At 39.3% G+C, this 25650-nt stretch overlaps 1 protein-coding gene across 3 annotated transcripts in view; it reads left to right on the plus strand.

Moving 5' to 3' along the window:
- Positions 1 to 25650, plus strand: part of TENM1 (teneurin transmembrane protein 1) — an 884561-nt gene that overhangs the window by 692653 nt on the left and 166258 nt on the right. For 2 of the 3 annotated variants that reach the window (XM_006862842.1, XM_006862843.1), the window contains exons 19-22: positions 23 to 166; positions 8498 to 8747; positions 17319 to 17339; positions 23151 to 23383. In XM_006862842.1, coding sequence (XP_006862904.1) covers positions 23 to 166; positions 8498 to 8747; positions 17319 to 17339; positions 23151 to 23383 — 648 coding nt within the window. The remainder of the gene's footprint in view (positions 1 to 22; positions 167 to 8497; positions 8748 to 17318; positions 17340 to 23150; positions 23384 to 25650) is intronic. The other variant, XM_006862844.1, reaches the window with a different exon arrangement.

Consider the following 25650-nt stretch of genomic DNA (forward strand, 5'->3'; position numbering starts at 1 on the left):
GTTATTAACTGTTTGTTTTCAGTGTCTGTGGGATATGAATATGAAACATGCCCTGACTTTATTCTCTGGGAGAAAAGGACAGTCATTTTGCAAGGTTTTGAGATGGATGCTTCTAACCTAGGAGGCTGGTCCTTAAACAAGCATCATATTTTGAATCCTCAAAGTGGTAAGCAACTTTTATTAAGTTTGTATTATTACTGTTTATAATGTATATAACGACCTGACAGAAACTGACAACAACAAATGCTGTATACAGAATACACATTCATTCAAGAAAATTTGAAAAGTGCAAGAAAAAAGTGACCTATACATCTGCCACCTACAGATGACCATATCAGTGTATCTCTTTTCACAAACAATAATCTGATTTGAAAGTAGTGTCAGTATAGTGGGACCTCTTCATCACAAAGTTATAAACACTGGATTTCAAGAATCAACTCTTATCATTGCTCTCTCCCTAGTCTTTTCTAACTAAACTGTTAAAACTGGAATAATCATTAACATATTTTACATGAGACATCATCATTTAGGAGTACAACAGTATTTTATGGAAAATACTGCCAATTACACAATGCAATGATCTCAGAGATGTTACCATCCAAACATACACCCTCAGAATCGATGCATCACGTAATAACATTTTTAGTTTTCAAAGGGTTTGGGTGAGCTTTGTCCCATTTTAAAACACATTCACCCTGAAATGTGCTGTTAACCCCATTGAAAAGATCAAAAGCCTGAGGCATGTGACTTCCCCAAGGTTTCACTATTATTAGCTGTCCTGCCATAGGCAGAATCCTTTCCAACTCATGGAGACCCTATGCACAACAGAATGAAACATCGCCTGGTCCTGTGCCATCTTCACCATCGTTGCTATGCCCAAGTCCATTTTTACGGCCTTGTATTGGGCTGCTAACTGCAAGGTCGCTAGTTCAAACCCCCTACCCGCTCCTATGGAGAAAGAAGAGGCTGTCTGCTCCCGCTAGTAAAGACTGGCAGCCTCAGAAACCCACAGGAGCAGTTCCAGTCTGCTCAATAGTGTCATTGTGAGGCAGAAGCGACTCAGTGGCAGTGGGTTTGGGGTTTTGCTTTCCTTCCATAGGGGCCTTATCTTCCAGCACTATACCAGTTGTGATTCATAGGGGTTTGATTGGCTGACTTTCAGACATTGAATACCAGTTTCCTGTTCCTAGTCTGTCTTGGTCTGGAAGCTCCACTAAACCCTGTCCACCACAGGTGACCCTGTTGCTGTTTGAAATATTGGTGACATAACTTCCAACATCACAGAAATATAAGCACTGGACTGAAAGGTCAGTTAGAACTGCAGTTCAAACTCTCCTCGGAAACCCTATATAAGGTCGCTATGAATGGAACTGACTTGACGGCATTTAACAACATTCGTAAGTGGCTAGAACCATGTGCTTTTACTCCTACACCCCAGTTATTTATTCACATGAATTTCAATATATGCAATATGAAACTAGGAACAACAACAACAACAGAAAAAGGACAGTACGAGGTAAAGGAGGCTAAGAGGTAGGAGGAAGACAGAAGAAGCCGACAAGGAGCCTGAGGGCAGACAGTGAAGTCCTGGGCTTCACTTAGTTCGCAGTGAAGAGGAGACAGACCACTGTGCAGATCAGAACACATTCAGCTGTGATCTTTCCCTCTTTGTGATCCATTTTTCCTGCTGTCGTTTGCTCCTAGTCATAATTCAGTTGTTTAAAAAAGTCAAGAGGAATTGGCATAGGAATTGCCCTGATGGCACAGTGATTAATATCTCTGCTGCTAACCAAAAGGTCGGCAGTTTGAACCCACCAGCCACTCAGTGGAAGAAAGAAGCGGAGGTCTGTTTCTGTAAAGATTGTTGTTGTTGCTGTGAAGTGTCGTCAAGTCGATTCCGACCCATAGTGACCCTGTGTAGGGTTTCCAAGGAGCAGCTGGTGACTTTGAAACGCCGACCTTGCAGTTCAGACCGCTTTGCAGTCTGGCGCATTGACCTACGGCGCCACACCAGGGAAGTTCTACTCTGCCCTGTATGACTTAGGAGTTCTGGATCCATTTTGTCATCACACCTATGGTCTTACTTTGTTAGCATCACGTTTAAATCAGCCAAGCCAACACAGGCTGGTGAATTTTTGATTGACAAAGCTAACCAGGTCTGCTTAACGATAAAATGAGGCCACTTACTACAGCTGTAACATAAAACCCTGTAGGTGAATTGACGCCATTGCTGTATCTTCCAAGCCACCATTACACCCTTTAAGAAAGACTCTAATTCCATTTCAAACAAAAAAATTTAAGAGCAAAGATTCAGGCACAGATATAAAATGTCAACTTTTTTTCCCCTATTGTCAAAAGGAAAGCCACTGTTTTTAAAGTACAAAAATGAAAGGGCAGATGGCACTTATGAAATTATTAGGATTTTTTGGTTTTGATTTGAAAGAGTTTGACATTTTAAGCAGTCACTGCTTTCCCTCTCACTTTTATTGGCTTGTATGGATTGTCTCTTTCAAATGCCTGTCATTGACATTAAACACAGAGTGGGAAGTGACCTCCATCAAGCCAGCCCCCAACTCCATGTTCGCAGTTGTATGTCCTCTTACCATTTGCTTCACACAGGCTTAAAAGTTCAGAACCCAGACAAGTCATTGAGAAAATTGGCTTTGGAAGCACCCTGACTTCCACAACTGGGATCTCTCCATTTAGTTCATTCACCAGTAATTGATTTTAGGGAATGGGAACTAACTTATTTCTGAGAATTGTAAACAGCATTACTGACATGTCACTTATACACTATATAAGTTACCTTGATGGCACATTGGGTTAAGTGTTGGACTACTAGCCAAAAAGTGACCAGTTCAAACCCACCAGCTGCTCTGCTTCCATAAAGATTGTTGTTATTAAGTGCCGTCGAGTCAGTTCTGACTCATAGCGAACCTGTATAGGGTTTCTGAGAGGCTACTGGTGAGTTTGAACCACCAATCTTTTGGTTCAAATCAACCTATGGTCCAGTGCTTTATCCCACAGCACCACACCAGGACTCCCCATAAAGATTACAGTGTAGGGAACCCTATGGGGCACTCTGAGTCCAAATCTACTCCATGGCAGTGGGTTTGGGTTTGGATTTGGAATTCACCTATTTTAAGTGTACACCTCAATGTTTTTTAGTAAACTTGTATGTTTGTGCAATCATCACCACAATCTAACTTTATAATATTTCAGTCACCCCCAAAAGTTGCCCCCATGCACACCCACATTCCTAAACCAAAAACAAACGAACAAACCCACTGCCTTGGAGTTGATTCTGACTCATAAGGACCAGCCCGAGGCAGCCATTAAATATTCTTTCTGTAGTTTTCTGATAATTTTATTTTCAGAAAGAGGCTTTACTTTTGATAGTTTTCAAAAAGGAGCATTTGTTCGTACTATCATCTCCCTTCTAGATGCACTGTATTTCTAACCAAGAATTGTTCACAATCACCAGGAAACAGATCTGAAGCCAGGTTGGCCACTGCCTTTCAGCCTGACCTTGGGCACAAACACTTCTCTTGGGAAGGGTTCCTAGTCTAAATCCCGCCCACGAAGGCAGTGTGAGAAGGTGGAATGAGAAGTGTGAAGGAACAGCATTGGGAAGACCAATTTAGAAAGCAATGCTCTTTCCCCCTCAGGTCAGACAGCCTTTCTGACTGATTAAGGCAAGAGCTCCATCTCTCCGAATTCCCCCCACTCTACTTCTTGCTGGAAAAAGCCTAACTCTTCAGGCACCCCGCTTTTTTGATCTGAGACAGGTAGCAGATTGGAAACAAGAATCTATCTTCCCCCCAATTTCCTCTCACTGGTTAAAAAGACACCTGTAATTAGATTGGATGTCTGCTGCCATTCAAGTCTTCAGTTTTTTTCTTTGGCTCCAAAATCATTATGCAGTGGGTAGCTTCTGGTAGGCAGTGTTTTCAGACCATTTGTCATTTCAGTTGCAGCAATTATATTTACCTGACAATTAACCATTGGTTGTGGAGAATTGTTTCCAAATATGCCTGACACATATAGATGGCTCCAACCTTCACTGATTTAAAAAACACAAGGAACTTGGTGTTCTTCAGTATTAGTCCTTCAAAATACATCTTCTTCGTGATTATTGAGAAAGCATACTCATTCCTCTTAAGAAAACTCAGTCTTTAAAAATTATGACAAAAATGTGTGCATGAATCATCCATTACAGAGTTAAGCTAGTCTTTATAACATATCATTACATCAAACATGTCTCCTAGTGTTTCCTGCCAGTTGAGTGTTAAAAATTATTAAAAAGAACAAACCAGGGTACAAATTGGGTATTCTCATCTGTCTGAATTGGAAAAATAATTTTCTTTAACTTAGCCTCAATGATAGGCCAGCCGTTTGTCAACAAATGGTTTTGCTGTGTGGGGGAGTAAGTTTCCATTGATCACAATGGCATATCTCCCAGTCTGTGTTTATATCCTCTCAATCAAGTCCTGAGAGAAATATGTATTGTGTCCCCTGTTGTTCATAAGTCTGAAAAATGATTTCTTATTGAGATCAGCATAAAGCACCACCCACTGGCTACCAGGAGAATTTTTATTTAGAACATATTTATAAGCTTCAAAAGAAGTTCTGAGCCAGGTAGCAGAAGGTTATGAACATTATGTTTACAAAGTATGCTTACCTTATTACATAACAAACTTGGCTTTTTGGTGGAGAAAAGGGAACTTAGGGAAGAAAAGGTGCTGATGGTCCCAATCAGTATGGTTTTTCTGCTGATCATAAACTAGACACCCAACCCTTAGCAGAAAGTTGGCCTTCATATAAATAATGTGTGTTGTCCTAGGATCATTTGATTCTGTTTTTAAAATGAGCATGTGTGGCGGAATAAAGTGGAAAGGAGGCAGTGGTAATTGATCAAGATTTCCAGAAACACAAACAAAATATTTTCAAAGCAACCTTTTGCAGAAGAATTGGTGTTAAATCATTGTTGCTAGATGGTTTGCCCCGGTTCTATGTAATGGAAGGTTAAACAGATTCTTGAAACAACAAAAACACCCTTCAAAATGATCTATTTTTCCAGGGCAATACAAAGGGGTTTGCCCATTTTTGTTTTGATTGCTTCAGCTTTAAACAGGAATGGTAATTTCAGTACACAAGCACTTTAGTACCTTGCATGAAAGCAAGACATCAATTGTTGAGATATAATCAGAAAGTACATTGCCTTATGTTTTATTTCCTTTAATCATTCTTCTTCTTTGATGGAGTGCTGGGTTTTCTAATAGAAAAGGGGAGTTTTAGAATTGCAGACTTAGAAGAATGGTTTAGAGTAGCCATCTTTAGTTTTTAAATTGCCAAGAGCCTGGTAATAGCATGTCATTTTGAGGGTAATTGTTAACTATACTATTATATTGATGCATATAAAAAATAGAGATCTACCTGTGAAAATAGATGTTAATGGCAAATCTGGTATTTCCAAGCCAATAACTGAAAATGTGCTTGACTGATATACCCTATAGTGCATTGCTGAAACACAGACATAGTAAACAGTGGTTTCCTCGTTTACTGAAGAGCATATCGTAGTCTCATCTGTAGGATCTTCTGTCAGTGATCATTAGATTTCTTTACAATGACGTTGTGTAACTGCCATTCTAGTTCTCATTCACTCCTTCCCAATTCATCTAAATTGCAATATTGATTGTACTACAAGTAAATGCCCTTTTGGGGGAAATGAGATTCAATCCTATTAATCTTACTTAATTAACTACTCCACATCTTAAGAAATTTCTGCCTAATAAAGTTATTGATAAAATTAATCTTAAAAAGTCTTGATCCTTAAGATATCTCATAGTTTTGCCATAAAAGACTGGTTTGTTGGAGGCATGAGCTCAAAGCTTCTACAAATCATATGTTGAAGAAATAACCAGAAATCACCCTAGGAGGGAAGTAAAAATACTTAGATTTGTAATCCAAAGGCATTTGATGAATGGGATTTCTGTTTCTTGGAAGGCCCCTTGCAAGTACATATTGATGCCTATATAGTGTTGTGCATGTTTTGCCCTCTTAGTTATTTTTGTCTGCAATGTTCCTACCTCAAAGTATTCACTGGTTTCTTTGGTGGGACTGTGGGAACAAAAGTTGGGGGCGGGGGGACAAAAACCTAAGATATATTTCAGGTAATATTTAGGGAGAAAAACCATCAAACCAAGAAGATAGATAGCAGGCACTGTTGGGGGCAGGAGATGGTGGAGAAGGAGGGAATAAGCTTATACTGTATTCATTCAGTCTCTGTCAGATACTTCTGTTTGACATATTGAATGCCTTCTTCAAACATGGATGTTTTACCTGCCCTTGCTAATTCTGGAAAGACTTGAGCTATTTAGCACAGCAGTACTTGTTCCATGTGCAAAATCACTGAGATTTGGATGAGAAAACTGTAAGAGACTCAAAGACTATTTTCAACCCAAACTGAACACTTAGGATGATTTGGTCACAGAGATTGGCACTAAAATACAGAGATGTGTAAGGCAGATTATCTATCTACATTTAGGGAGTTCATGTTCTAATGGGCAATACAGAGAAGTAATGACAGCTATGTAATACAACCTATTATAATAGCCAGAGTCCTGGTATGGGCACTATAAGACAGCACTGGGCCACAAGGTATGAACTGCAAGGTCAGCAGTTCAAACTCACCAGCTTCTCCTCAGAAATCCTATACAGAGTCTCTATGAGTCAGAAACAACTCGACAGCGCTTAGCCTCAACCAAGCTCATTATAATGACCAACCAGTTGTCATCCAGCAGACTCTTACTCAGGGCAACCCTGTGTTTTCCAAAGTAGAAAACTTTGCTCCATTGGGTTTTCAGTGGTTGATCTTTGGAAAGAGGATCACTAGGCCTTTCTTCCAAGATGCCTCTGGGGAAACTCAAGCTACCCACCTCTTGGTCAGCAGTCGTACACTTCAAGAATTCCTCAATCAGACAAGATAAGGAAGGTATTCAGGATAGAGGATATAGCATGTACAAAGAGGAATGGGAGTATGGGAAGGTAATTGTAATTTTTTTTTTTTTTTTTTGTAAGTAGAACTCAATGAGAGGGCAGTGTGAGGAAGGACTGAAGAAATAGGCAAAAGTCAAATTAGGAAATATTTTGTATTTGTTAATGATAAGGAATGTACCCCTTGCCCTATAAGGAAATTTTAATTTTTTTTTAAGTGCTGTTGAGTTGCTTCTGACTCATAGCGACTATGTATAAGGTTTCCAAGGTGTGGCTGGTGGGTTTGAACAAACCACCACCGTGGGGTTCAAATCAACCTAGTGGTCCAGTACTTATCTGACAGTGCCATACCAGAACTTCTTATAAGGGATATAGAGCTAGTGAAAATTTATAACCCACAGAAATAATCTCTATGGCAGGAGGGTAGAGGATGGTTTTGAGATGGCTATGCATGGAGACCAGAAAACCAAGAAGCTTAGAAAAAAATGAACTAAGATAGTAGCAGAAATGGAGAAGAGGAACTGGTTCGACTCATTTTAGGAGATAGACTCAATGATCATTGTTAATTAATTAGATACAGAAAATGAAAGACAAAGAAGAGCCAAATAGATACCCAGGTCTCCAAATTGGGAAACTGCATGTAGTGTAAGATGAGTAGGGACCACAGAAAAGACAGCAGGTTTTGGTAAAGGATTCATTAAGATAACAAATAGTCTTAAACTTGTTCAATACCAGGTACCTATGGTACATCCAAGTAAAGAGATCCAGCACTTCAGTCAAGACCTTAAATGGGTGAATTTCAGCATATGCAAATGGGAGTTAAAGCTGTAGGTGTGGGTGAGATTGCCCAAAGAAAATGACTGCAAAGTATTTTCCAGCATTTTCCTAAGTCAGTATCCATGTTGCCTGCACTGATGATAGTGAGATATGGTCCAAAAGAGTGGAAAATTCAAGTCCCTTTCATGTATCTTTGAAGTGCATTCTAGCGATATGCTATCTTTTCTTTCCACAGAAGCCGATTACCTTTCGGATTGTGTTCTGCTAAGGTTAATATTAAAATGTATTGATAGTCCTTGTTCAGAAACCAGTTCCAGAGGGAGGGTAATTTGAAGTCAGACAGGTGTGTTCCAGGCATAAGGATAAACCCAGCCAGAAATGAAAAATTAGCCACAGAGGATTCACAGAGCCCAGATTGAAAAGAGATCATTAAAAGTTAGTCATCAGATGCTTTACTGATGCAGTTAGAATCAGCATTAAAGGGATCAGCGGCATAACCCCACTTCACTGATAGACAAACTGAGTCAAAGTGTTAGGCTATCAGTTGTTATGGTTTTGCAGTTAAACAAACCAAGGACAGTGGGTTTAACACTCAGGTTTTCTTATGCCAGGCCAAAGCAGCATCCTGTCTAAACAATGAGATAGAAATAATAAATATTACCAAGTCTCTCATTGTTTTTATCTCTGTCTCTGTCTCTTTCCCCTTCTGTCTTCTTGTGTCTAGGAATCATACATAAAGGGAATGGAGAAAATATGTTCATCTCCCAACAGCCTTCAGTTATATCAACCATTATGGGTAATGGACACCAACGGAGTGTAGCCTGCACCAATTGCAATGGCCCAGCCCACAACAACAAGCTCTTTGCTCCTGTCGCCTTAGCTTCTGGTCCTGATGGAAGTGTGTATGTTGGTGACTTCAATTTTGTAAGGCGAATATTTCCCTCGGGAAACTCTGTTAGTATTTTGGAATTAAGGTAAGTCTCCTCTAATCTCTGTGTTTGCTTAGCGGATAAAGAAGCAGGAATAAGATAACATGAAGAGACAAGAGCTTTGCCAGAAGGAGGAAAAAAAAGAAAAATGCTGTCGCCCAGCATGTAGCACTGGGTTAAGGGGCAGGAATAGGGACAAAGGATATAGTTAAACAAGGTCAGCCCTCCTACTTGAAGGAACCTTTGAGCATTGCTTTGGAGAACCAGGAAGTGTTGCCATCCTTTGTGTGTATGACTTCCCTGTGTGCTTTGTCATCAAAGTGCTCAGGTAAGTAGTAGCCCCCTCCCCGTCAATATTGAGACTGATAAAAAAATACCTATTCTGTTTTAGGAGATAGACATATTACCAAATCTAAAAGGTGTAACTTTTTGAAGCCGTCATTCCATAAAGAAAAAAGTGTAAGTCAGTGTTTGTGTGGCCTGATAAGGAAAGAAGAACTAGTTTTTTGCCCCTAAAAGCTCTTCCTCATTGTAATGAAAACATTTATCTTTACCAATTCTAGGAATTTTCTTGAGCTGTATGCAAATAAGTATTTTGACACATTTTGAAAACAATTCAAATCTTTTGATAGTCCATATCCTGAAGTTACACAAAGACTACAACTCAATTGCTGTTGCTGTTGTTGTTAAGTATCATCCAGTCGGTTCTGACCCATAGTGACCCTGTATAGGGTTTCCAAAGAGCGGCTGCAGTTCAAACCGACCTTGCAGTCCAGCGCATTAACCCATAGCACCACACCAACTAAACCATGGTTTAATCCGCTTTTTTCTCCCTTTCTGACACTATAAAACACAAGCATGCCCTCTGGAATTCTAGAGAAGAAAGCATCCATCCCCATTTCAGTAGGGATGTTCTCCCTTCCCAGATTCAAGCTAGTAAAGCCTTCCTTCTAATTGCTTATGATGGCTTCATCCCTAACACAGGCCTTTGAAACACTAAGCTGCAAGTTTCTGTATGATATGGAAGATTTTGATGCTGTCTTACAAAATACTCCATAAAAAGATTGTTGGCATAGGCGGTATCTCAATGACCAGAAAAATAGTGACTGGGAGAGCAGAGACATTGATTTAACAATGGTTAAGTACCGTAGTGGTTACGAATCGGGCTGTGAACCGCAAGGTCAGCAGTTCAAAACTACCAGCGGTTCCGCGGGAGAAAGAAGAGGCGTTCTGCTCCCGTAAAGATTTACAGCCTCGAAAACCCTGTGCAGGGTCGCTATGAGTCGGAACCGACTCCACGGCATATCACCACCACCAAGTACTCTCCTGGAGTTCTGGTAGGAAGCTGTAGGATAAGCACTGGACTGCTAACCCCAAGGTCAGCAGTTCAAACTCACCAGCCACTCCTCGGATATATAGTGTCTCTGTGATTCGGAACCAACTAGACAGCACTTAACAACAACAGAAGTACTCAGTTGCTACCCAAAAGGTCTAGGTCCAAATCCACCATTCATTCTACATAAGAAAACAGTATGGGATAGTTCTACTTTGTCATATAGAGTGACTTTGAGTTGGAATCAAATTGCACACACATATCAACATGTACAAAGCCCCATCAAGGCCAGTCAAAACATACAAAAAATCTTGGGACATTTTCATTTAACATGTTCTTGTATTCACACAAGCAGGGAAATTTGAATATATATATGGACATTCCTCAAAAGTTTTCAGATTCTTGTTCTTGCTTTGGATACCTCTTTTTTTCTCAGACTGAGTTATTCCTTCAAACCTAGCTGGGAAAATCTTCTAGTCCCAAGCCCCGATCCATTTTTCACATTAATTCACTCTAGTTTTAATATATTTCTTAATTATAATTGCAAAGCCTGTCATAGGGAAGAAGGCTGTTAAATCCCTTGGCTAATAAAAAAAAAAGAAAAGTAGACTGTAAAGTTAAGACTTTATAAGACAAAATACATCTAGAGGGTCTATGGAGGTATTAATTGAAAACACTCTGCCCTAACCAAGTGTTCATCTCCCTCAGGGTGTCATACCCCACAGGGACCTGTCACTTCCAGTAGTCCATGTCTTTGGGTATCTACTTACTGGAAAGTCAACCAAGAAGGCCAAGATGGTTGAAGGCCTGCATTTTGGAAATGACTTAAACAACAGTCTACATTGTTTTCAAAACCTCAGGGATTCTTTATCTATATGATGCCAAACGTGGACAGGAACTTTGAACAATTTATGCACGATTAAAATGTTTCTAGTCATGCAGATATTTACTGTAAGGTAGACAGAGACATGTCTTATGAAACCTATCTGGTTAACCCCTATATAGTGAATTTCTCAAGGAAGAAAACAATAGAATTATCTATAAAAGAAAAAGAATACCACTATAAAGAAAACCCAGCTAAGTTCAGCCCTTTCCTTTTAATTTAAATGCAAATTTACCTAAGGTGGAGCAATTGTCATTCATTGACAGGATTCTCTCTTGGGCAAGGGTCCTTAACAGTTCACAGATTTGCATTTAGTTAAAAGTACCTTATGACCTTCAACACAAAATCATTTGAAGAATAAAATAACTTGGGCCTTAATTACAAAGTGATTTTCTCAGTATAGGAAAAATTCATTTCTGACAGTTTAAAGTATTGTCCAATGTTTCTATTCATTCATATCACTCTAATATTGTTATAGCTCTTCAAGCATGTAGGCATGCAAACGCCATGTGCTATCCACACACCCAGGTTCTGTCAGCCTCAGTCTCCCTAGCTGGCTTCTTTGAGCTGAGAAAAAGTGCTTCTTGGTTTTTTTTTTGAAGTTGCAAACCTGAGAATCTCTTGAAGACTATGGACTCTTTCACCGGAGAAAGCACATTCACACAAAAGTGTGTGTGTGATTTCAGAGGTCCCATATCTTCCCCAACTTTCTCAACCTGCCCCTGTAAATGAAGCCTTTCATAGACTCCTGGTTAAAATTCTCTACATTAGGATCAAAGAGAAAAAAAAAAAAAACAATTTTCCCTTCATGACTCTAACAGTAGTGTGATTGATCATGAAAGAAATACACTGATTGAACATACAGGAGCACTGTGACCTAATTGACAGGTAACTCCCAAATTGTTTGACTATGGTTGAAACCATTAGACCAGTTTATCTCAGCACACACTAGCTGTCATGTTTACTCACAGAGCAACATAGTTCTTAGTAGTTTCACTGTTTTTAAAAAGCATCTGTCTTGATCAGTAGTCTATTCTATGTACATTGCATTTTTCCTATTAATTGGTGAATTTAAATATTTGCTTTACAGCTTTTCCAGATTTAAACTTTGATGATTTAATAAGGCCTTGCTGTGTTAAAAGCCATAATGTTTATTGAGTGCTACTGTATTTAGGTTAAACTTTCATTTTGTGTCAGTGTTTGTTAAAACTAGTTCATTTAATTACCCCCCTTCTCTCCCTATGCACATTACTCATTGTACTTGGTTGAGTAATCTGTTTCCTTGGAAACACAGACTAATATAGTCATTATGCTATTGATCACACTTAAAATTGGGAATGGAAGAGTAATATTGCCAACAGATTTCTATGGAAAGGCATCTTCTAGATCTCTATTCTCTATTTCCCAGTTCATGTATTGACTTCTGTATTATAAGTGAGCATCCTCTTACAATTTAGCCACTTTTGAGATCCACAAATGTATAGTACTCAGCTCAATGCTTGATGACATTTTGTAGAAAGACATAAAACTTGTCTTTAATAGATTTCTTTCTATATTTCTTTCCCTTCCAGCCTTTTTTTTTTCATATTGGGTAGCATTGACCAATTCCAGATCCTGTTCGATGTTAACCCTTTTCAAAGCCCTACTTCAGTTCTAGTAACCCAAACTATTCTCTCATCTGAACTCAAAAATAACTTCATTTTCATTGATTGCCAATCATTTATTGCTTCTAACTTGTTCTCCATTGACTGAACGGGGAAAGAGAAGAAAAGTCAGTTTATGTTACATCATTAGCAACTGGCCAAAAGCAACAGTATTATTTCATGTTACTTTAAGTATATTGTACCTCTTTGTCTACCACAGATTCCATCTGGAGGATAAACACTAGACTGCTGTCCACAAGCCTGGTGGGTCAAACCCACCAGCTACTCCTTGGAAGCCCTATACATAGGTCATAAAGGTCACTATGAGTCTCACCAGACTCAATGGCACTTGACAATAATAATACACATATTAGTGCTTCCTACCAGTGGAAGACTGAGATGAGCTAACACAGAAAGAAATCATATAAGAACATGCAGTTGAATCTAAAGGAGTTTCAAAAATACATTCTCTAAAGATTTTTTAAAGATCGATTCATTTCTATATGAAATATTTTTGGTCTTAGTTTCCCTAGACATTTGCTTCTCATGTTAAAATTTTAACACACACACACACACAAAAAAAATTATGTTCATATATACGCAAACACAGAGGGGGCTTCAAAAAGTTTGTGGTAAAATAGAATTGAAAGAGAATTGAATTTGTCAATGAATTTTTAAAAATCATATTTATACAGGATACTGTGATCTAGTCCACCATGTTGTCCCATACCCAGTGCATCCCTGACAGTTGATCATCTCAACTTTGCTCGCTCTCTTTCAATAAATGGGAAACTTAAATACTTCTCTAGACAGCCCATTAGGTATTTGGAATGCTCTGTTAGAAAATTCTTCCTTATATTGATCCATAATCTGTCTCCATGAAACGTCCACTTAGTTGTGGCAAATGCTGGCATTCGAAGCAGCATAGGAGCCACTTCCCTCTTCACAAATGTGAAGACAGCTAGCATAGGTTTCTGAATGTTCCCTTCTTCTGTTTAAACAGCCCTAAATGTTTCAACTATTTCTCATCAGTTATGACTTTGTTGCTTTGCTTTTGATTTGCCTCAGGGCCAGTTTTTAGTCTCTTAAAACTAACAGGAATAATTATATAAGTAAAAATAGGAGCTATCATATCAAGTGCTTTGTAAGAATTGAAATATGTGATATCCCTTTGCTCCCCTCTCATCTTCTAATTTCACAATTCTATTAGAAAATCCATTAAGCATGACTATAAATGATTTATTCTTTATAGAAAAAAAAAATCATGCTGCTTTTGTTCAGGATTCTGTTATTCTCCAGATATTTATTTTGTCCTTCCCTAAAAATGAAATAGAGAAGAAAATAAGAGCCTGGTAAATGCTTCTTGGTGTCTTGAGTAATTTGAACTCAACAAATGTCAATGTGACATGAAAATTTCTCTTGAGATTTTACTGTTTCTTTTACAGTGACTGGTTAATATTTCCTACATTGTTTTCAGGTCTTGACTCCTGTCGTTGACTGGAGAGTAGAACTGGAGTAGGATCTATTTAGGGACAGTTTAGTCTGCTGAGGAGCAGTGGAACTTATAGAATGCTCTGCTAAAGTAACAAATGGAGCCAGGGCTTTGAGGGCTCTGCAAATATTTGAGAAATTACCAAAAGCCATCTGGATCTATAAATAGTAGAAGCACAATATACAGATGAGCTAGGTGGAACTTACACAGTTTGATCTCATGTATTAGCAGTACCATCAAAGACTGCCTCCACCTCACCTACAATCTTTTCCTTGCTGGCCTTCCACAGCGACCAACACTTTCACACAAAGGAATGTGTTCCTTTGAATCAAAGTATTGCATCTCTACAAGTCTCCAAGCACAAAGTCCTCATCAAGCTAAAACAGCCATTAATCTTTCAGCATGGATTGAATGATCACACTGCATTTCAAACTGAGTCCAGACAGGTGATAAGGGCAAGCAGGTGGAGCCAGAACATGGTAGAGAGTAGTCTTGGGTGAGGGTTGCTGAAGTTGGAACCTCTAAAAAGTCAGTGTTTCACAGGAGTGAGAACTGGGTGTTCAAAGAAGACGATGGTAAAATGAGCATCAGATATTTCTGGCCAAGAATAAAGAAAAGCTGAGGACAACATGAAGAATAAATAGAGTGTTGCAGCCATCACAGAGCAGGCAAAATCCCATTAAACCAGCTCACTAAACAGCACTTACAAAGTTGATTTTCCCTTCCCTCTCCATTCCCCACCACATGAAAAAATATAAAGAATGGATGGAACATTATGCTAAGTGAAAGAAGTGATACATAAAAGGCTCCTTATTGTACCATTCCATTTGTTTGAAATGTCCCAGAAAAGGAAAATCTGTAGAATCAAAGTAGATTAGTGGTTGCCAAGGACTTGGGGATGGGGTCGGGTGGGAGGTAACAGTTAACTGGGATTCTTCTGGGGCGTGATGAAATGTTCTGGAATTGCATGAAGATGATGGTTACACAATTCTCTAAATGTTCTGGAAACCACTGCATTGCACACTTTAGAAGAATGAATTGTCTGGTATGTCAACAAATATTTTAATGGCAAATAAAAAGAGTAGATGGCCCTTACATCATTTTGGTCCTCAGAAAAGGAAAGATCGGTTTTTAAAGCCCTTCTGACAATAAAATGATTTGCAATTCCACTCCTTTCTTCTGCTATCTCATGGCAAACTTCAAGTCAGTCATTTGCCAGATGCCAATGCCCACTGATGGTCCCAGGCACTTGTGAAGCACTCCTACAATGACACCTGAGCCTACAGTCCGTTGCTAGCTAGACAGCAGACTGCCTTCGGTGGTGGCTCAATTCTAAATCCTTAACTAAAAGTAATTCTGAGACAGAACAAGGTCACACACTGGAAATAAATTCCATCATTTTCACTTCCTCCCTCTGAGATGTTAATGAGAGAGGCTGCTCTGCATAATATGGAACATCTTTCCAAATTCACAGTGACATTATTGGCAGGATCCAAAGCAGCTGCAAGAAAGCCAAACTACCCCACCCCCTCCTCACTCATTGGCATCACCTAAGAATTTCAAAACCCTTTGTAGCCACACAAATGGTCTGTACCACCGAGAATCTGCTGTAGATGCAAACATGTTTTAATGATGCCCTTCTAGTACTTCTACCACTAAACTAACTTCGGGAGGATCAAGCGTGTCACAGCGATGAGAGCCAGCCTAGACACATTCACACATTGTAATTTGGAGGCCGCAAAAAGAAGCTGCTGTCTAGAGACAAAGAAGCTCAAAGAGTTCTATTCAGAACTCCCCATTTACCTTCTGACCTTTCGTGTCAACCAACTGGATACATACCCTTTTGAGTCAGGCCAGGGAAATAGAAAAATCAGCTGGCCTTGACCTGGCCCAAATGTTTAAAACACAGCAAGATTGTCTTTAAATAAAATTGAATCTGTAGTAGCAGATGGCTTCAAATGAAATCGTTTTTGCATTTTATCTTCTTTTCTGACACTCCAAAGAATAAGAACATTTTCTAATTAAGATAAAGAGACTTGTTATCTTCATGTTGTTTTGTTTTGTGTTTGCTTGGTTATTGTTTGTTTTTGAAGTGACGTATCAGCCAGATGTCAAAGGATTTTTAAATCGGTATCTCACAGATGATTACAGCTTTTAAATTCTGGACAGATTTGACCCAAAGTCAGGCCTGTAAAAAGACTGAGACCCCCTGTGCCCCAAGCAGGCTAATGCGCTGGACTGCAAAGCTGTTTGAACCACAAGGTTGGTGGTTCAAGCTCACCAGCCGCTCCTTGGAAACCCTATACAGGCTCGCTATGGGTTGGAACCGACTCGACCGCGCTTAATAACAAGAAGCAATACTTGGTGCCAAGAGGTTTACAGATCAGAGGCTCCCGAAACATTCTGCTTGTTCTTGCCTGACAGTTCTGTTTTGCCCCTCCCATTTGCTCTCTTGGAGGGTAGATGGCTGGAAAACATAAGATCCTAATAATAGCTGATGTCCATGACGTTTTATTGAAGCGGCTTTGATGTGGCTTAGGGTTCGGGTTGTCTACAGGACTGGGTAATAAACTCAGTGTTTTACATTTTGATAGGGTGGTTATGGCTATCAAAAGAGTCTACAATTGCGGTCAGACCCTAGGCAGCAGCTACCTTTTCAACCCTTAGCTCATTGCTTCTTAAACCGTAATCTGTATCAGAATCACCAGTGGAATTTTTTAGAAATAAAGTTGCCAGGTCCAACTCCCACCTCAAGCTTCGGATTCAGTAGGACTGGGTTTCTGAGTTGTACAATTGTTAGAGTTACAAGTCCACCTGGAAGTACCTCAGAAGAAAGACCTGGTGATCTACTTCAGAAAAAACTTAGCCAATGAAAGCTCTTATAGTATCCATGAGTTGGAGTTAGATCCATAGCAACTGGTTTTACTGGGGTAGGACCCCAGGAAACTGCATATGCAGCAAGAACACCAAGTAATTCTGATGCATATGGTCCAGGGAGAATCTTTTGAGAAACTTGCCTTAGAGTTTTGTCTACACACCCACCAGGATAGTCAATCATCTTGACTCCATCATTAGGAAGAGAAGCCAGGAGGGATTAGGTCCATTTTGGCTTCCACATCTGACTAAATGATCGCTGCGGAGTCCCTGTAGTAGCCACAAGCTGAGTTAGGAATAGGTGTGTCTGGCTAGGTTTGACTTGTTGAATGATACTGATGACTCTCTATTTGCTTTTGCTTGCTACTCGTGGACACCTTGTGCACCCTAGAAACAGAGATACCAGACATAGGTAAGCAAATCACATGAGCGGCTGCCTAATGCCTCCTCTTGCCTAAGAGATCACCTCCTAATAACATGTCGACAAAGAAATTTTGTTTCTTAAACAAGGGTGAAAGAATAATACGAAAGTAAAATTGGTAGTTATGACTCAGGTCATTTCCGGAGGAAAGGGCTCTTCTAAGTGGGAATTTGCTGGAGAATTGGAATAAACTAAAGAGAAACAAGATGAGTGGATGCTGGCAATTTGGTATTTGATAGGAAAGCAAGGCCTTAAGTCTCATTAAGTTTCACTTAGGTGATATCACAAATGAGTCTAAATTCAAATGGATTTGATGTTTTCAAGTTGCAGGTAGGCAGAGAAATAGATAACACTGCAATTTTCCTAGATCTAGAAACATAGTGACAGGTGTGTGTTAAGAGAACTGACCACGATGACCATGAATGTTTTGGGTTGTTTCTTTTCCACAGTGTAACCTCAGGGTTTCTATTTTTTCCCCACCAAAAACAAATAATAGAAAAACTTAAAACTGGCCATTTACAAACAATGGCATAGATCTCTGAAATTAATCATAATGAGTATATCTACTCAATTTGTTTATGTATTACTGTTGTCAAAAGTGTTCTAAATTACCTGAAATTGCAAAGGAGAAAATTGAATTTGTTCATTCTCAAATGCAAATTGTCATCGAAATGGCACTGATGGGGTTTTCAATTTGGATTTCGTCTGGGAGATGCCACTTCCTAAATGCCAGTGCACAAGATCAGCCTTTCTACTTTGGCATAACTGATTCCTTAAGCAAATTAAGTCAGTTGTCAAATTGCTTACTTGTAAAATGTTGCATAGTACTAATTATAAGCATTAATTGCCCATTTAACAAGCTATGTGACTTTAACTAGCATGAAGTGAAGGGCATTGTTTGAATGTAAAACTAACCAGAAGGGGACAAAAAGTCTAATATTGACGTTATAAAAGAATTTTCACCATTCTTAGATTGCAATATGCATTCAGAAACAAGGGATTAAAGTAACTTGGTCTATAGTCCAGTGAATTTTCAGCAAGGCTTTCTTTCTCAGGTATTGCATGTTTTCAGGAGGTAGAAAGAAAACAGTCTCAAAAGAGCTTTAGTGCACTTGGGAAATGGCATGAAATGGCAAGAAATTACATATTGATATAGGGGACCTTCCTGACTGTTGGCAGTCAAGAAAATAACATTAATCAAATTTGAATCTGGTGTGTTGGGCTGTTCCATTTCCTAAAGGCCAGTGCACAAGGATTAAAAACAGCCAAATAAGGTGTGTTGCTCAATGAGAAGAAGATAGGAACGCTTTGTTTTTGGCCATCTTCAGAACAAGAATATTCCAATGGTATTTTACACACACAGCTGCATATGATCTAATCTAAGTCCAGGGAAAGACTTGTTAGTGACCCTGGGCAAGGCCCTCAATGTGCCTGAGTTTTCCCAGCTGAGATTTAAGGAGAAAGATAATTCCAACTTCCCTCACAGGCACTTTGGGGATATTCAATAATGAATGAATGTAATGCATTCCAAAGTGCTTTTGCACAAATAACATTTCTCTTGGAAAAATAGCCTATGGACTCTTCCTAAACAGAGCATGATTAATCTGCCACAGTTGGAACTCCCACAAACTGATTACCAGAGTAATGAAGATTGTTTCACTAGAGGGTTGTGACCCTTCTCTATTCTAGAAAAGTCTAAGGGCACTGGAGAAATTTTAGTCTGAAGGGCAAAAATTCAACTACATATGTACAAACTTTTACTCAAATCCCTATTAAAGCAGTCTTTGCTACAGAGATACCTTGTCTGATATGATTACCAAATCAGTTCTGGAGCCTGTTGGGGCCCTTAACAGTTTATTTGCAGCACTAGTCCTGGTGGTTCCAGGGTTGAAGATGTCCCTGGAATCTACCGGTTTCTCTTATTTGATGAAGGTAAGTTGAAAAAAATAATATTCCTATAGGACCTGATTTTTTTTCCATTGAAAGACTGTCAACTGAGTATCAAATCAGTATTTGTCAGTCTTACTATAATTAACATACATAAACATGCTTACTGGGCAAATATAATTAAAAATACAATGAGGAACATGCCAGTTCATAAGGGGTATCTTAACTCTCTGATGACCTTCTTTCTTCCATTTTGCTTAGTTAAATAGCCAAAGCGTGAATCCTTTCATGCCTTAACTGGTTTCATGCCCTACCCTTCAGTTTTGTTCCGGCACACTGCTGGCACTGGGTATAGAAAGATAAATGAACATGCTGAAGATTAAGAGATGAATACCCCTGCTTACAAAGAGCTAACAGTATAGTTGGGGAGAGAGATGCATAGGAATCACCTGAGAAAACTCCTTATAATCAACATTGAACAATTTAAGAAACACAATATATAAAGTAGACTTGTATTATAACTCAAAATAGAAAACAAATATCCATTAGTTCATACTGATATATAGCTGGTTGACTATAGAAATAGATGGAGGAAAAGAGACAAAATTTCCATGCAGAAAAATTCCAAATAAAGTATGTAGCTAATCCACCCTCAAGGAGGTAGAGCATAACTTTCCATCCTTGAGTGTTGCCTGTGCATAACTACTTCCTTCCAGTGAGGACAATATGGAAAGTGATAGAGGGGAGTAATGTTACATGCACTGCCTATAAATCAAGTTGATTGCATGTACACTTGATAGGATGTGATGAGAATGGCATTTTACCTCTGTGATCTTCCTCCCCAAGGCCCATAATCCTAGTCTAACTATGAGAAAAAACATCAGACATATTCCAATAGAGGGGCATCCTACACAGTATCTGATCAGTACTCCTCAAAACTGTCAAGGTCATCAAAAACAAGGAAAGTCTGAGAAACTGTCCCAGCCCAGAGGCATCTAAGGAGACATGACCAGTAAATGTAATGTGATATCCAGGATGGAAAAAGGGCATTAGGTAAAAACTCAGGAAACCTGGAAAAGTATGATCTTTAATACTTCTAAAGTATTAAAGTAAAAAAATAAATACAGTGTGATAGGTGCTGCTAGATCGAGTACCTTGACTCACTTCTCTTTCCTTACCCTCTGTATTTCTCCTCCCCTAGTAAGGAGCTGTGGTAGTGTAGTGGTTACAAATTGGGCTGCGAAACTTAAGGCCAGCAGTTCGAAACTACTAGATGTTCCGTAGGAGAAAGATGAGGCTTTCTGCTCCCGTAAAGATTTATAGCCTCGGAAATCCTGTACAGGGTCGCTATGGGTTGGAACCGACTACACGGCACGTAACCACCAGTAGTGTAGTGGGTTACCAGTTGGGTTTCTAACCTCAAGGTAAGTAGTTCAAATCCACCAGCCACTCTACTTTCTGCTCCCCCAAACCCTAGACAGCCTCAAAACTTTATACAGGGGCATTGAGTCAGAATGGACTTGATGGCACATAGCAGCAGAAGGAGCATATTTCTCTTATCATGACACTACCAGTCAGAGCCTGTTTACTGATCTGTCTCTCCCACTAGACTGTGAATTTCATGAAGATAGGGATGTGTCTTGTACCCCAGTAGGTTCCTGAGCACATTGCATGCACTTGGTGGTGGTTATGTGCCATGTAGTCAGTTCCGACTAATAGTGACCCTGTGTGGGGTTTCCGCGGCTGTAAATCTTTATGGGAACAGAAAACCTCATCTTTCTCCCATGGAACGACTGGTCGTTTTGAACTGCTGACCTTGAGTGAGGTTAGCAGCCTGACTCACAACCATTACACTACCAGAGCTCCTCATGCTTAGTAGGTGCTTTGTAATGAACTCAAACATACAAAAAATACATGATACAGAATGGTACTAAAGAAGGGGTGACTAGTTCAGGTGAGAGATGATGGAATCCTAGACTAAGGACAGCAGAAATGTAGAGAAGTGGGCAGATTGCACTAAATTTCAGAGGTAGAATCAATAAAACATGGTGATTTACTGCATGTGGGGAATAATGAAAAGGAGGAAGAGTAAATGATGGCTACTTGTTCTGGCTTGGACTACTAGGTGCTGGAGTCCTGGTGTGACCCTGTGGGCTAATGTGCTGGACTGCAAAGTTGGTTTGAACTGGGTTAGTGGTTTAAGCTCACCATCTGCTCCTCACGGTCACTATGGGTTGGGACCAATTTGATGGCACCTAAGAACAACAATAATAACTAGGTACTAGACAAATTGCTGGGCACTAGCAGAGTAGAAAGAAATAAGACATGGTTACTCTCTCCAAGAGCTCAAGGTTTATCTGGGGATACAAACACACAAACAAATAATTTACTATGCTATGCAATCTCCAAGCTAAAGATAAACATGGTGGTAGTGTGCCGTGGCGTCAGTTCTGACTCATAACGACCCTGTATAGGGTTTCCAAGGCCATAAATCTTTATAGGAGTAGATAGCCTCATCTTTCTCCAACAGAATGGCTAGTAGTTTCAAACTGCTGGCCTTGAAGTTAGCAGCACAACTTGTAACTACTACGCTACCAAAGCTCCTTACAGATAGGCATACATGTTGAACAAATAACCCAGGCTAGAGGTTGAGGGAAGGCTTTCTTTAGGTGATAATACCTAAGTAAAGCCTTAACAATTGTGTGGGACTTAACTGAGTGAAGAAAAGCTTAGATACCACACCAAGAAACACTAAAAATATTTTAAAGATGAGAACTGGAGGCAGTGTGGGGGAAAATGGATTTAACATTTCGAAGACACCTCCTATGAACCAGGCTATAAGAAATATTTCAGTCCAGAGATGATGGGGATTGAACTAATTGCAACAACAAAGGGGATAGAAGGAGAGAATGGCTCTGAAGGCTAGTTTGTAGACACAATTGTATGTGGAAAGGAAAGGAAATATTAAGGACAGCTTTCAGATTTGGGGGTTGGATGATGTCAGTTTTATATTAACCTACAAGCAACGTATTCCCAAACCAAAGTTATTGCAGCCATTGAAAAAAAGAAAGAAAAATTAGGAAGAATCAAAATTAATGAATGAGCTCAGCCATCTATGAGATGAAAATAACACAAAAGATCCCACATGAATTTCTAATTGAAGAGTTACAGCAATACCCCAAATCCAATCAAGTTAGCTTTAGTGTAACCTGTGGCAGCATGGCTGATTGCGATTAGATCAAAAATAGATTAAATACAAGATAATAATTTCTATTATGTCCTGTAAGAAGAAAGAACGAGCTAGAGAAATGTGTCAGTCAGTTAAACAAGCAAAATGTGGAGAGGAAAATTTGGCAGTGTTATCTCCAGCACAGCCCTCCTTGAGCAACAGTTTTCTGCTTTTGTACCTGCCTCTTAATTTGCAACAGGAGCCTAAGAGAATGATAGCGTCCGAAGTGAGGTAGGAAAAGCTCTGGAAGAGAAGTAAGTTTATGAGGGATAAAGACGGCAGGAAAAGAGAATTGCTTCTGGTTTAGATTGACTAGATTTCACATGACTGAGACATCCAGGAAGTCATCTAGTAGATTAGCGAATACCTGGCTATAATGGCATGAGAAAAGTGATCTCTAGGATTTTTTTCTTTCCAGTTTCTACCCTCAGATGGATGGTATGAAAATATCAGCATCATTACAGGTTAGCAGTACACACTGGATTTACATATATATATATATCCATCCCCATTACTAATAAACAGAATACAAGCAGCAGAATTAGCTAGCTCCTCAGTAAATGAAAATGAAGATACGTGAATTCTTTCATTTCGTGAGAGAGTTTTCCACTTGTGACTAAAGGCAAACCCCAGAGGGTGCATGTTGAACAAATTGCTTTGAATAACTTTGCTTCTCTCTCTTTTAGCACAAGTCCTGCTCACAAATACTATCTGGCTATGGACCCTATGTCTGAATCGCTGTATCTCTCAGACACCAATACACGAAAAGTCTACAAATTGAAATCTCTTGTGGAAACAAAAGATCTGTCCAAGAATTTCGAAGTGGTGGCAGGAACAGGAGATCAGTGCCTTCCCTTTGACCAGAGTCACTGTGGAGATGGCGGGAGAGCATCGGAAGCATCACTGAACAGTCCTCGAGGTAAACAAACAAACAAACAAAAAACCACACCAAACTAACCAATTCATGCGTTGTAGGTCATACTAAAGATTTCATTTGATTTAAAACTATTAAGACTGTAAGGAGCACTGGCATCACCATGGGTTAAGCAACCAGCCCCTCTACGGGAGGAAGATCCAAGGCAGTCTGCTTCTGTCAGGATTTAGAGCCTCAAAAACCCTACCTTGTCCTTTAGTGTCGCTATGCCTCAGAATCAACTCCACGTCAGTGGGTTTTAGTGTGTGCCATAATGTAGTGCTTTCATCTCAATGTTCTACTACCTCTGACAGACATCTCTGAGGTCCCCTCAAAGGATCAGCGCCCTCTGGACTTCTTTTTTGGCCAATATGCAACAGTCTAGCCAAACCTGTTATTAAAATATTGAAATGTTTTCTTTCTGATTGGTAACTAGCTATTGTCTGAAGCCTCCTAAGTGCCTCACTGACACCTCTTTCCAGGAACTCCCTCCTGGCAACTCCCCCATAATCCCAAACTCTGCTCTAGCTCTATGTCCTGCATTGGTTCATAGCAGGTCTGTAACCACCTTCTACAGACCCCTGGTAATACAGTGGTTAAAGCATTTGCTGCTGCTGTTAAATATTTCTAATAGGTTAAAGCGTTTGCTGCTGCTGTTAAATATTTCTAATATCTTTTAGGCTTTTGCTTTACAACCTTAAATGAATCCTTCTTCCATCAGTTCATTTAAATTATTCTTGAAGCTACTTAAATATTTTATTCATATTATCTATAGAATAAAGGAGCTCTGGTAGCGTAGTGGTTATGAATCGGGCTGTGAACCTTAAGGTCAGCGGTTCGAAACTACCAGCCGCTCCGCGGGAGAAAGATGAGGCATTCTACTCCCGTAAGGATTTACACCCTCGGAAACCCTGTACAGGGTCGCTATGGGTCGGAACCGATTCAACGGCACTTAACAACAACAACAACAACCTATAGAATAACAGGAGTCCTGGTGTGGCACTTAGGGTTAATGTGCTGGACTGCAAAGTCAGTTTGAACCACAAGGTTGGTGGTTCAAACTCATTAGCCTCTCCTTGGAAACTCTATATAGGGTCTCTATGGGTCAGAATGGAGTCCTGGTGTGGCACTGTGGGCTAATGCGTCAGACTGCAGAGTCGTTTGAACTGCTCACCAACTGCTCCTTGGAAACCCTATATGAGTCAGAATCGACTCAACGGCACTTAACAACAACAACGTGGGTTGGAACACCGACTCAATGGCACTTAACAACAACATCAACAACGGATAACAAATTCCATTTATTTATTTATTTTCTCTTTCCTTCTGTGGGTATTTTATTTGTCCCAGTTTTACTTCTCAATCTTCAGGGTCCAGCCTTGAATTATATCAATTATATTGCCTGGAATGTAGTGAAAAGAATCTGTGTTCTTCTAGTCAGCTTCATAATTTTAGAGAGTTGGACCATATTCTCATGTTAGCCTGCAAAACTGAAGGATAGTCTGCTTTTAAAACTGTCATCATATACTATGTGGCTTCAAAAAGTTCATGGAATTAAAAGATAATGGAATTTCCCACGAACATTTTGAAGGCCACTTGTATCCTTTATGTATCTCTTTCATTATGCAACCAATCCTGTTTCTTCTTCAAGACACTTCTCTGCATATTCATTAGAGTGGGCTTTTGAAGCTGCTGGTTTTGTTTTGTTTTTTTCAATTATTATTAAGCAAATATCCACATTTGTTTCAGAAAAACTAAAAGAGATCGGCAAAAAATAATAATAATAATAATTAATTGTTCATAATCCTACCACATATAGAAAACTATCATTAAGATTTCAATGTATATCCTTCTAGATTTTTTTCTATGCACATATTTATTCCTTAAAATGTAATCATATTAAACAATGCTGTTCTATAACCTGCCTTTTACATTTAAATGTATCATGAGCATCTTTTCATGACAGTCAATGCAGTGAGGTCAATGTATTTAATTTGTTAGAGGGGTCACTAATTATTTCAAATATTAAGTGGTTATTCTTTAACCATTTGACATTTGTCATATTAATATTAGATCCCAATATTGTCAGAGTATAAAGCTTTCCCTTTCTTCAGAACCAAATTCAAGGCCTGTGTCTTTCATAAAGTCCCTCTGGTGAACCCTAGTACATTAAATCTGAATTTCTTTAACAGTTAGTCTCTACATTAGCAGATTAGCACTTGATTATATATATATATATTTTTTTTTTTAATTTAAGGTTTTTATTGTGGATT

This window comes from Chrysochloris asiatica, unplaced genomic scaffold (assembly GCF_000296735.1).
Source record: "Chrysochloris asiatica unplaced genomic scaffold, ChrAsi1.0 scaffold00051, whole genome shotgun sequence".
NCBI classification, from domain to species: domain Eukaryota; kingdom Metazoa; phylum Chordata; class Mammalia; order Afrosoricida; family Chrysochloridae; genus Chrysochloris; species Chrysochloris asiatica.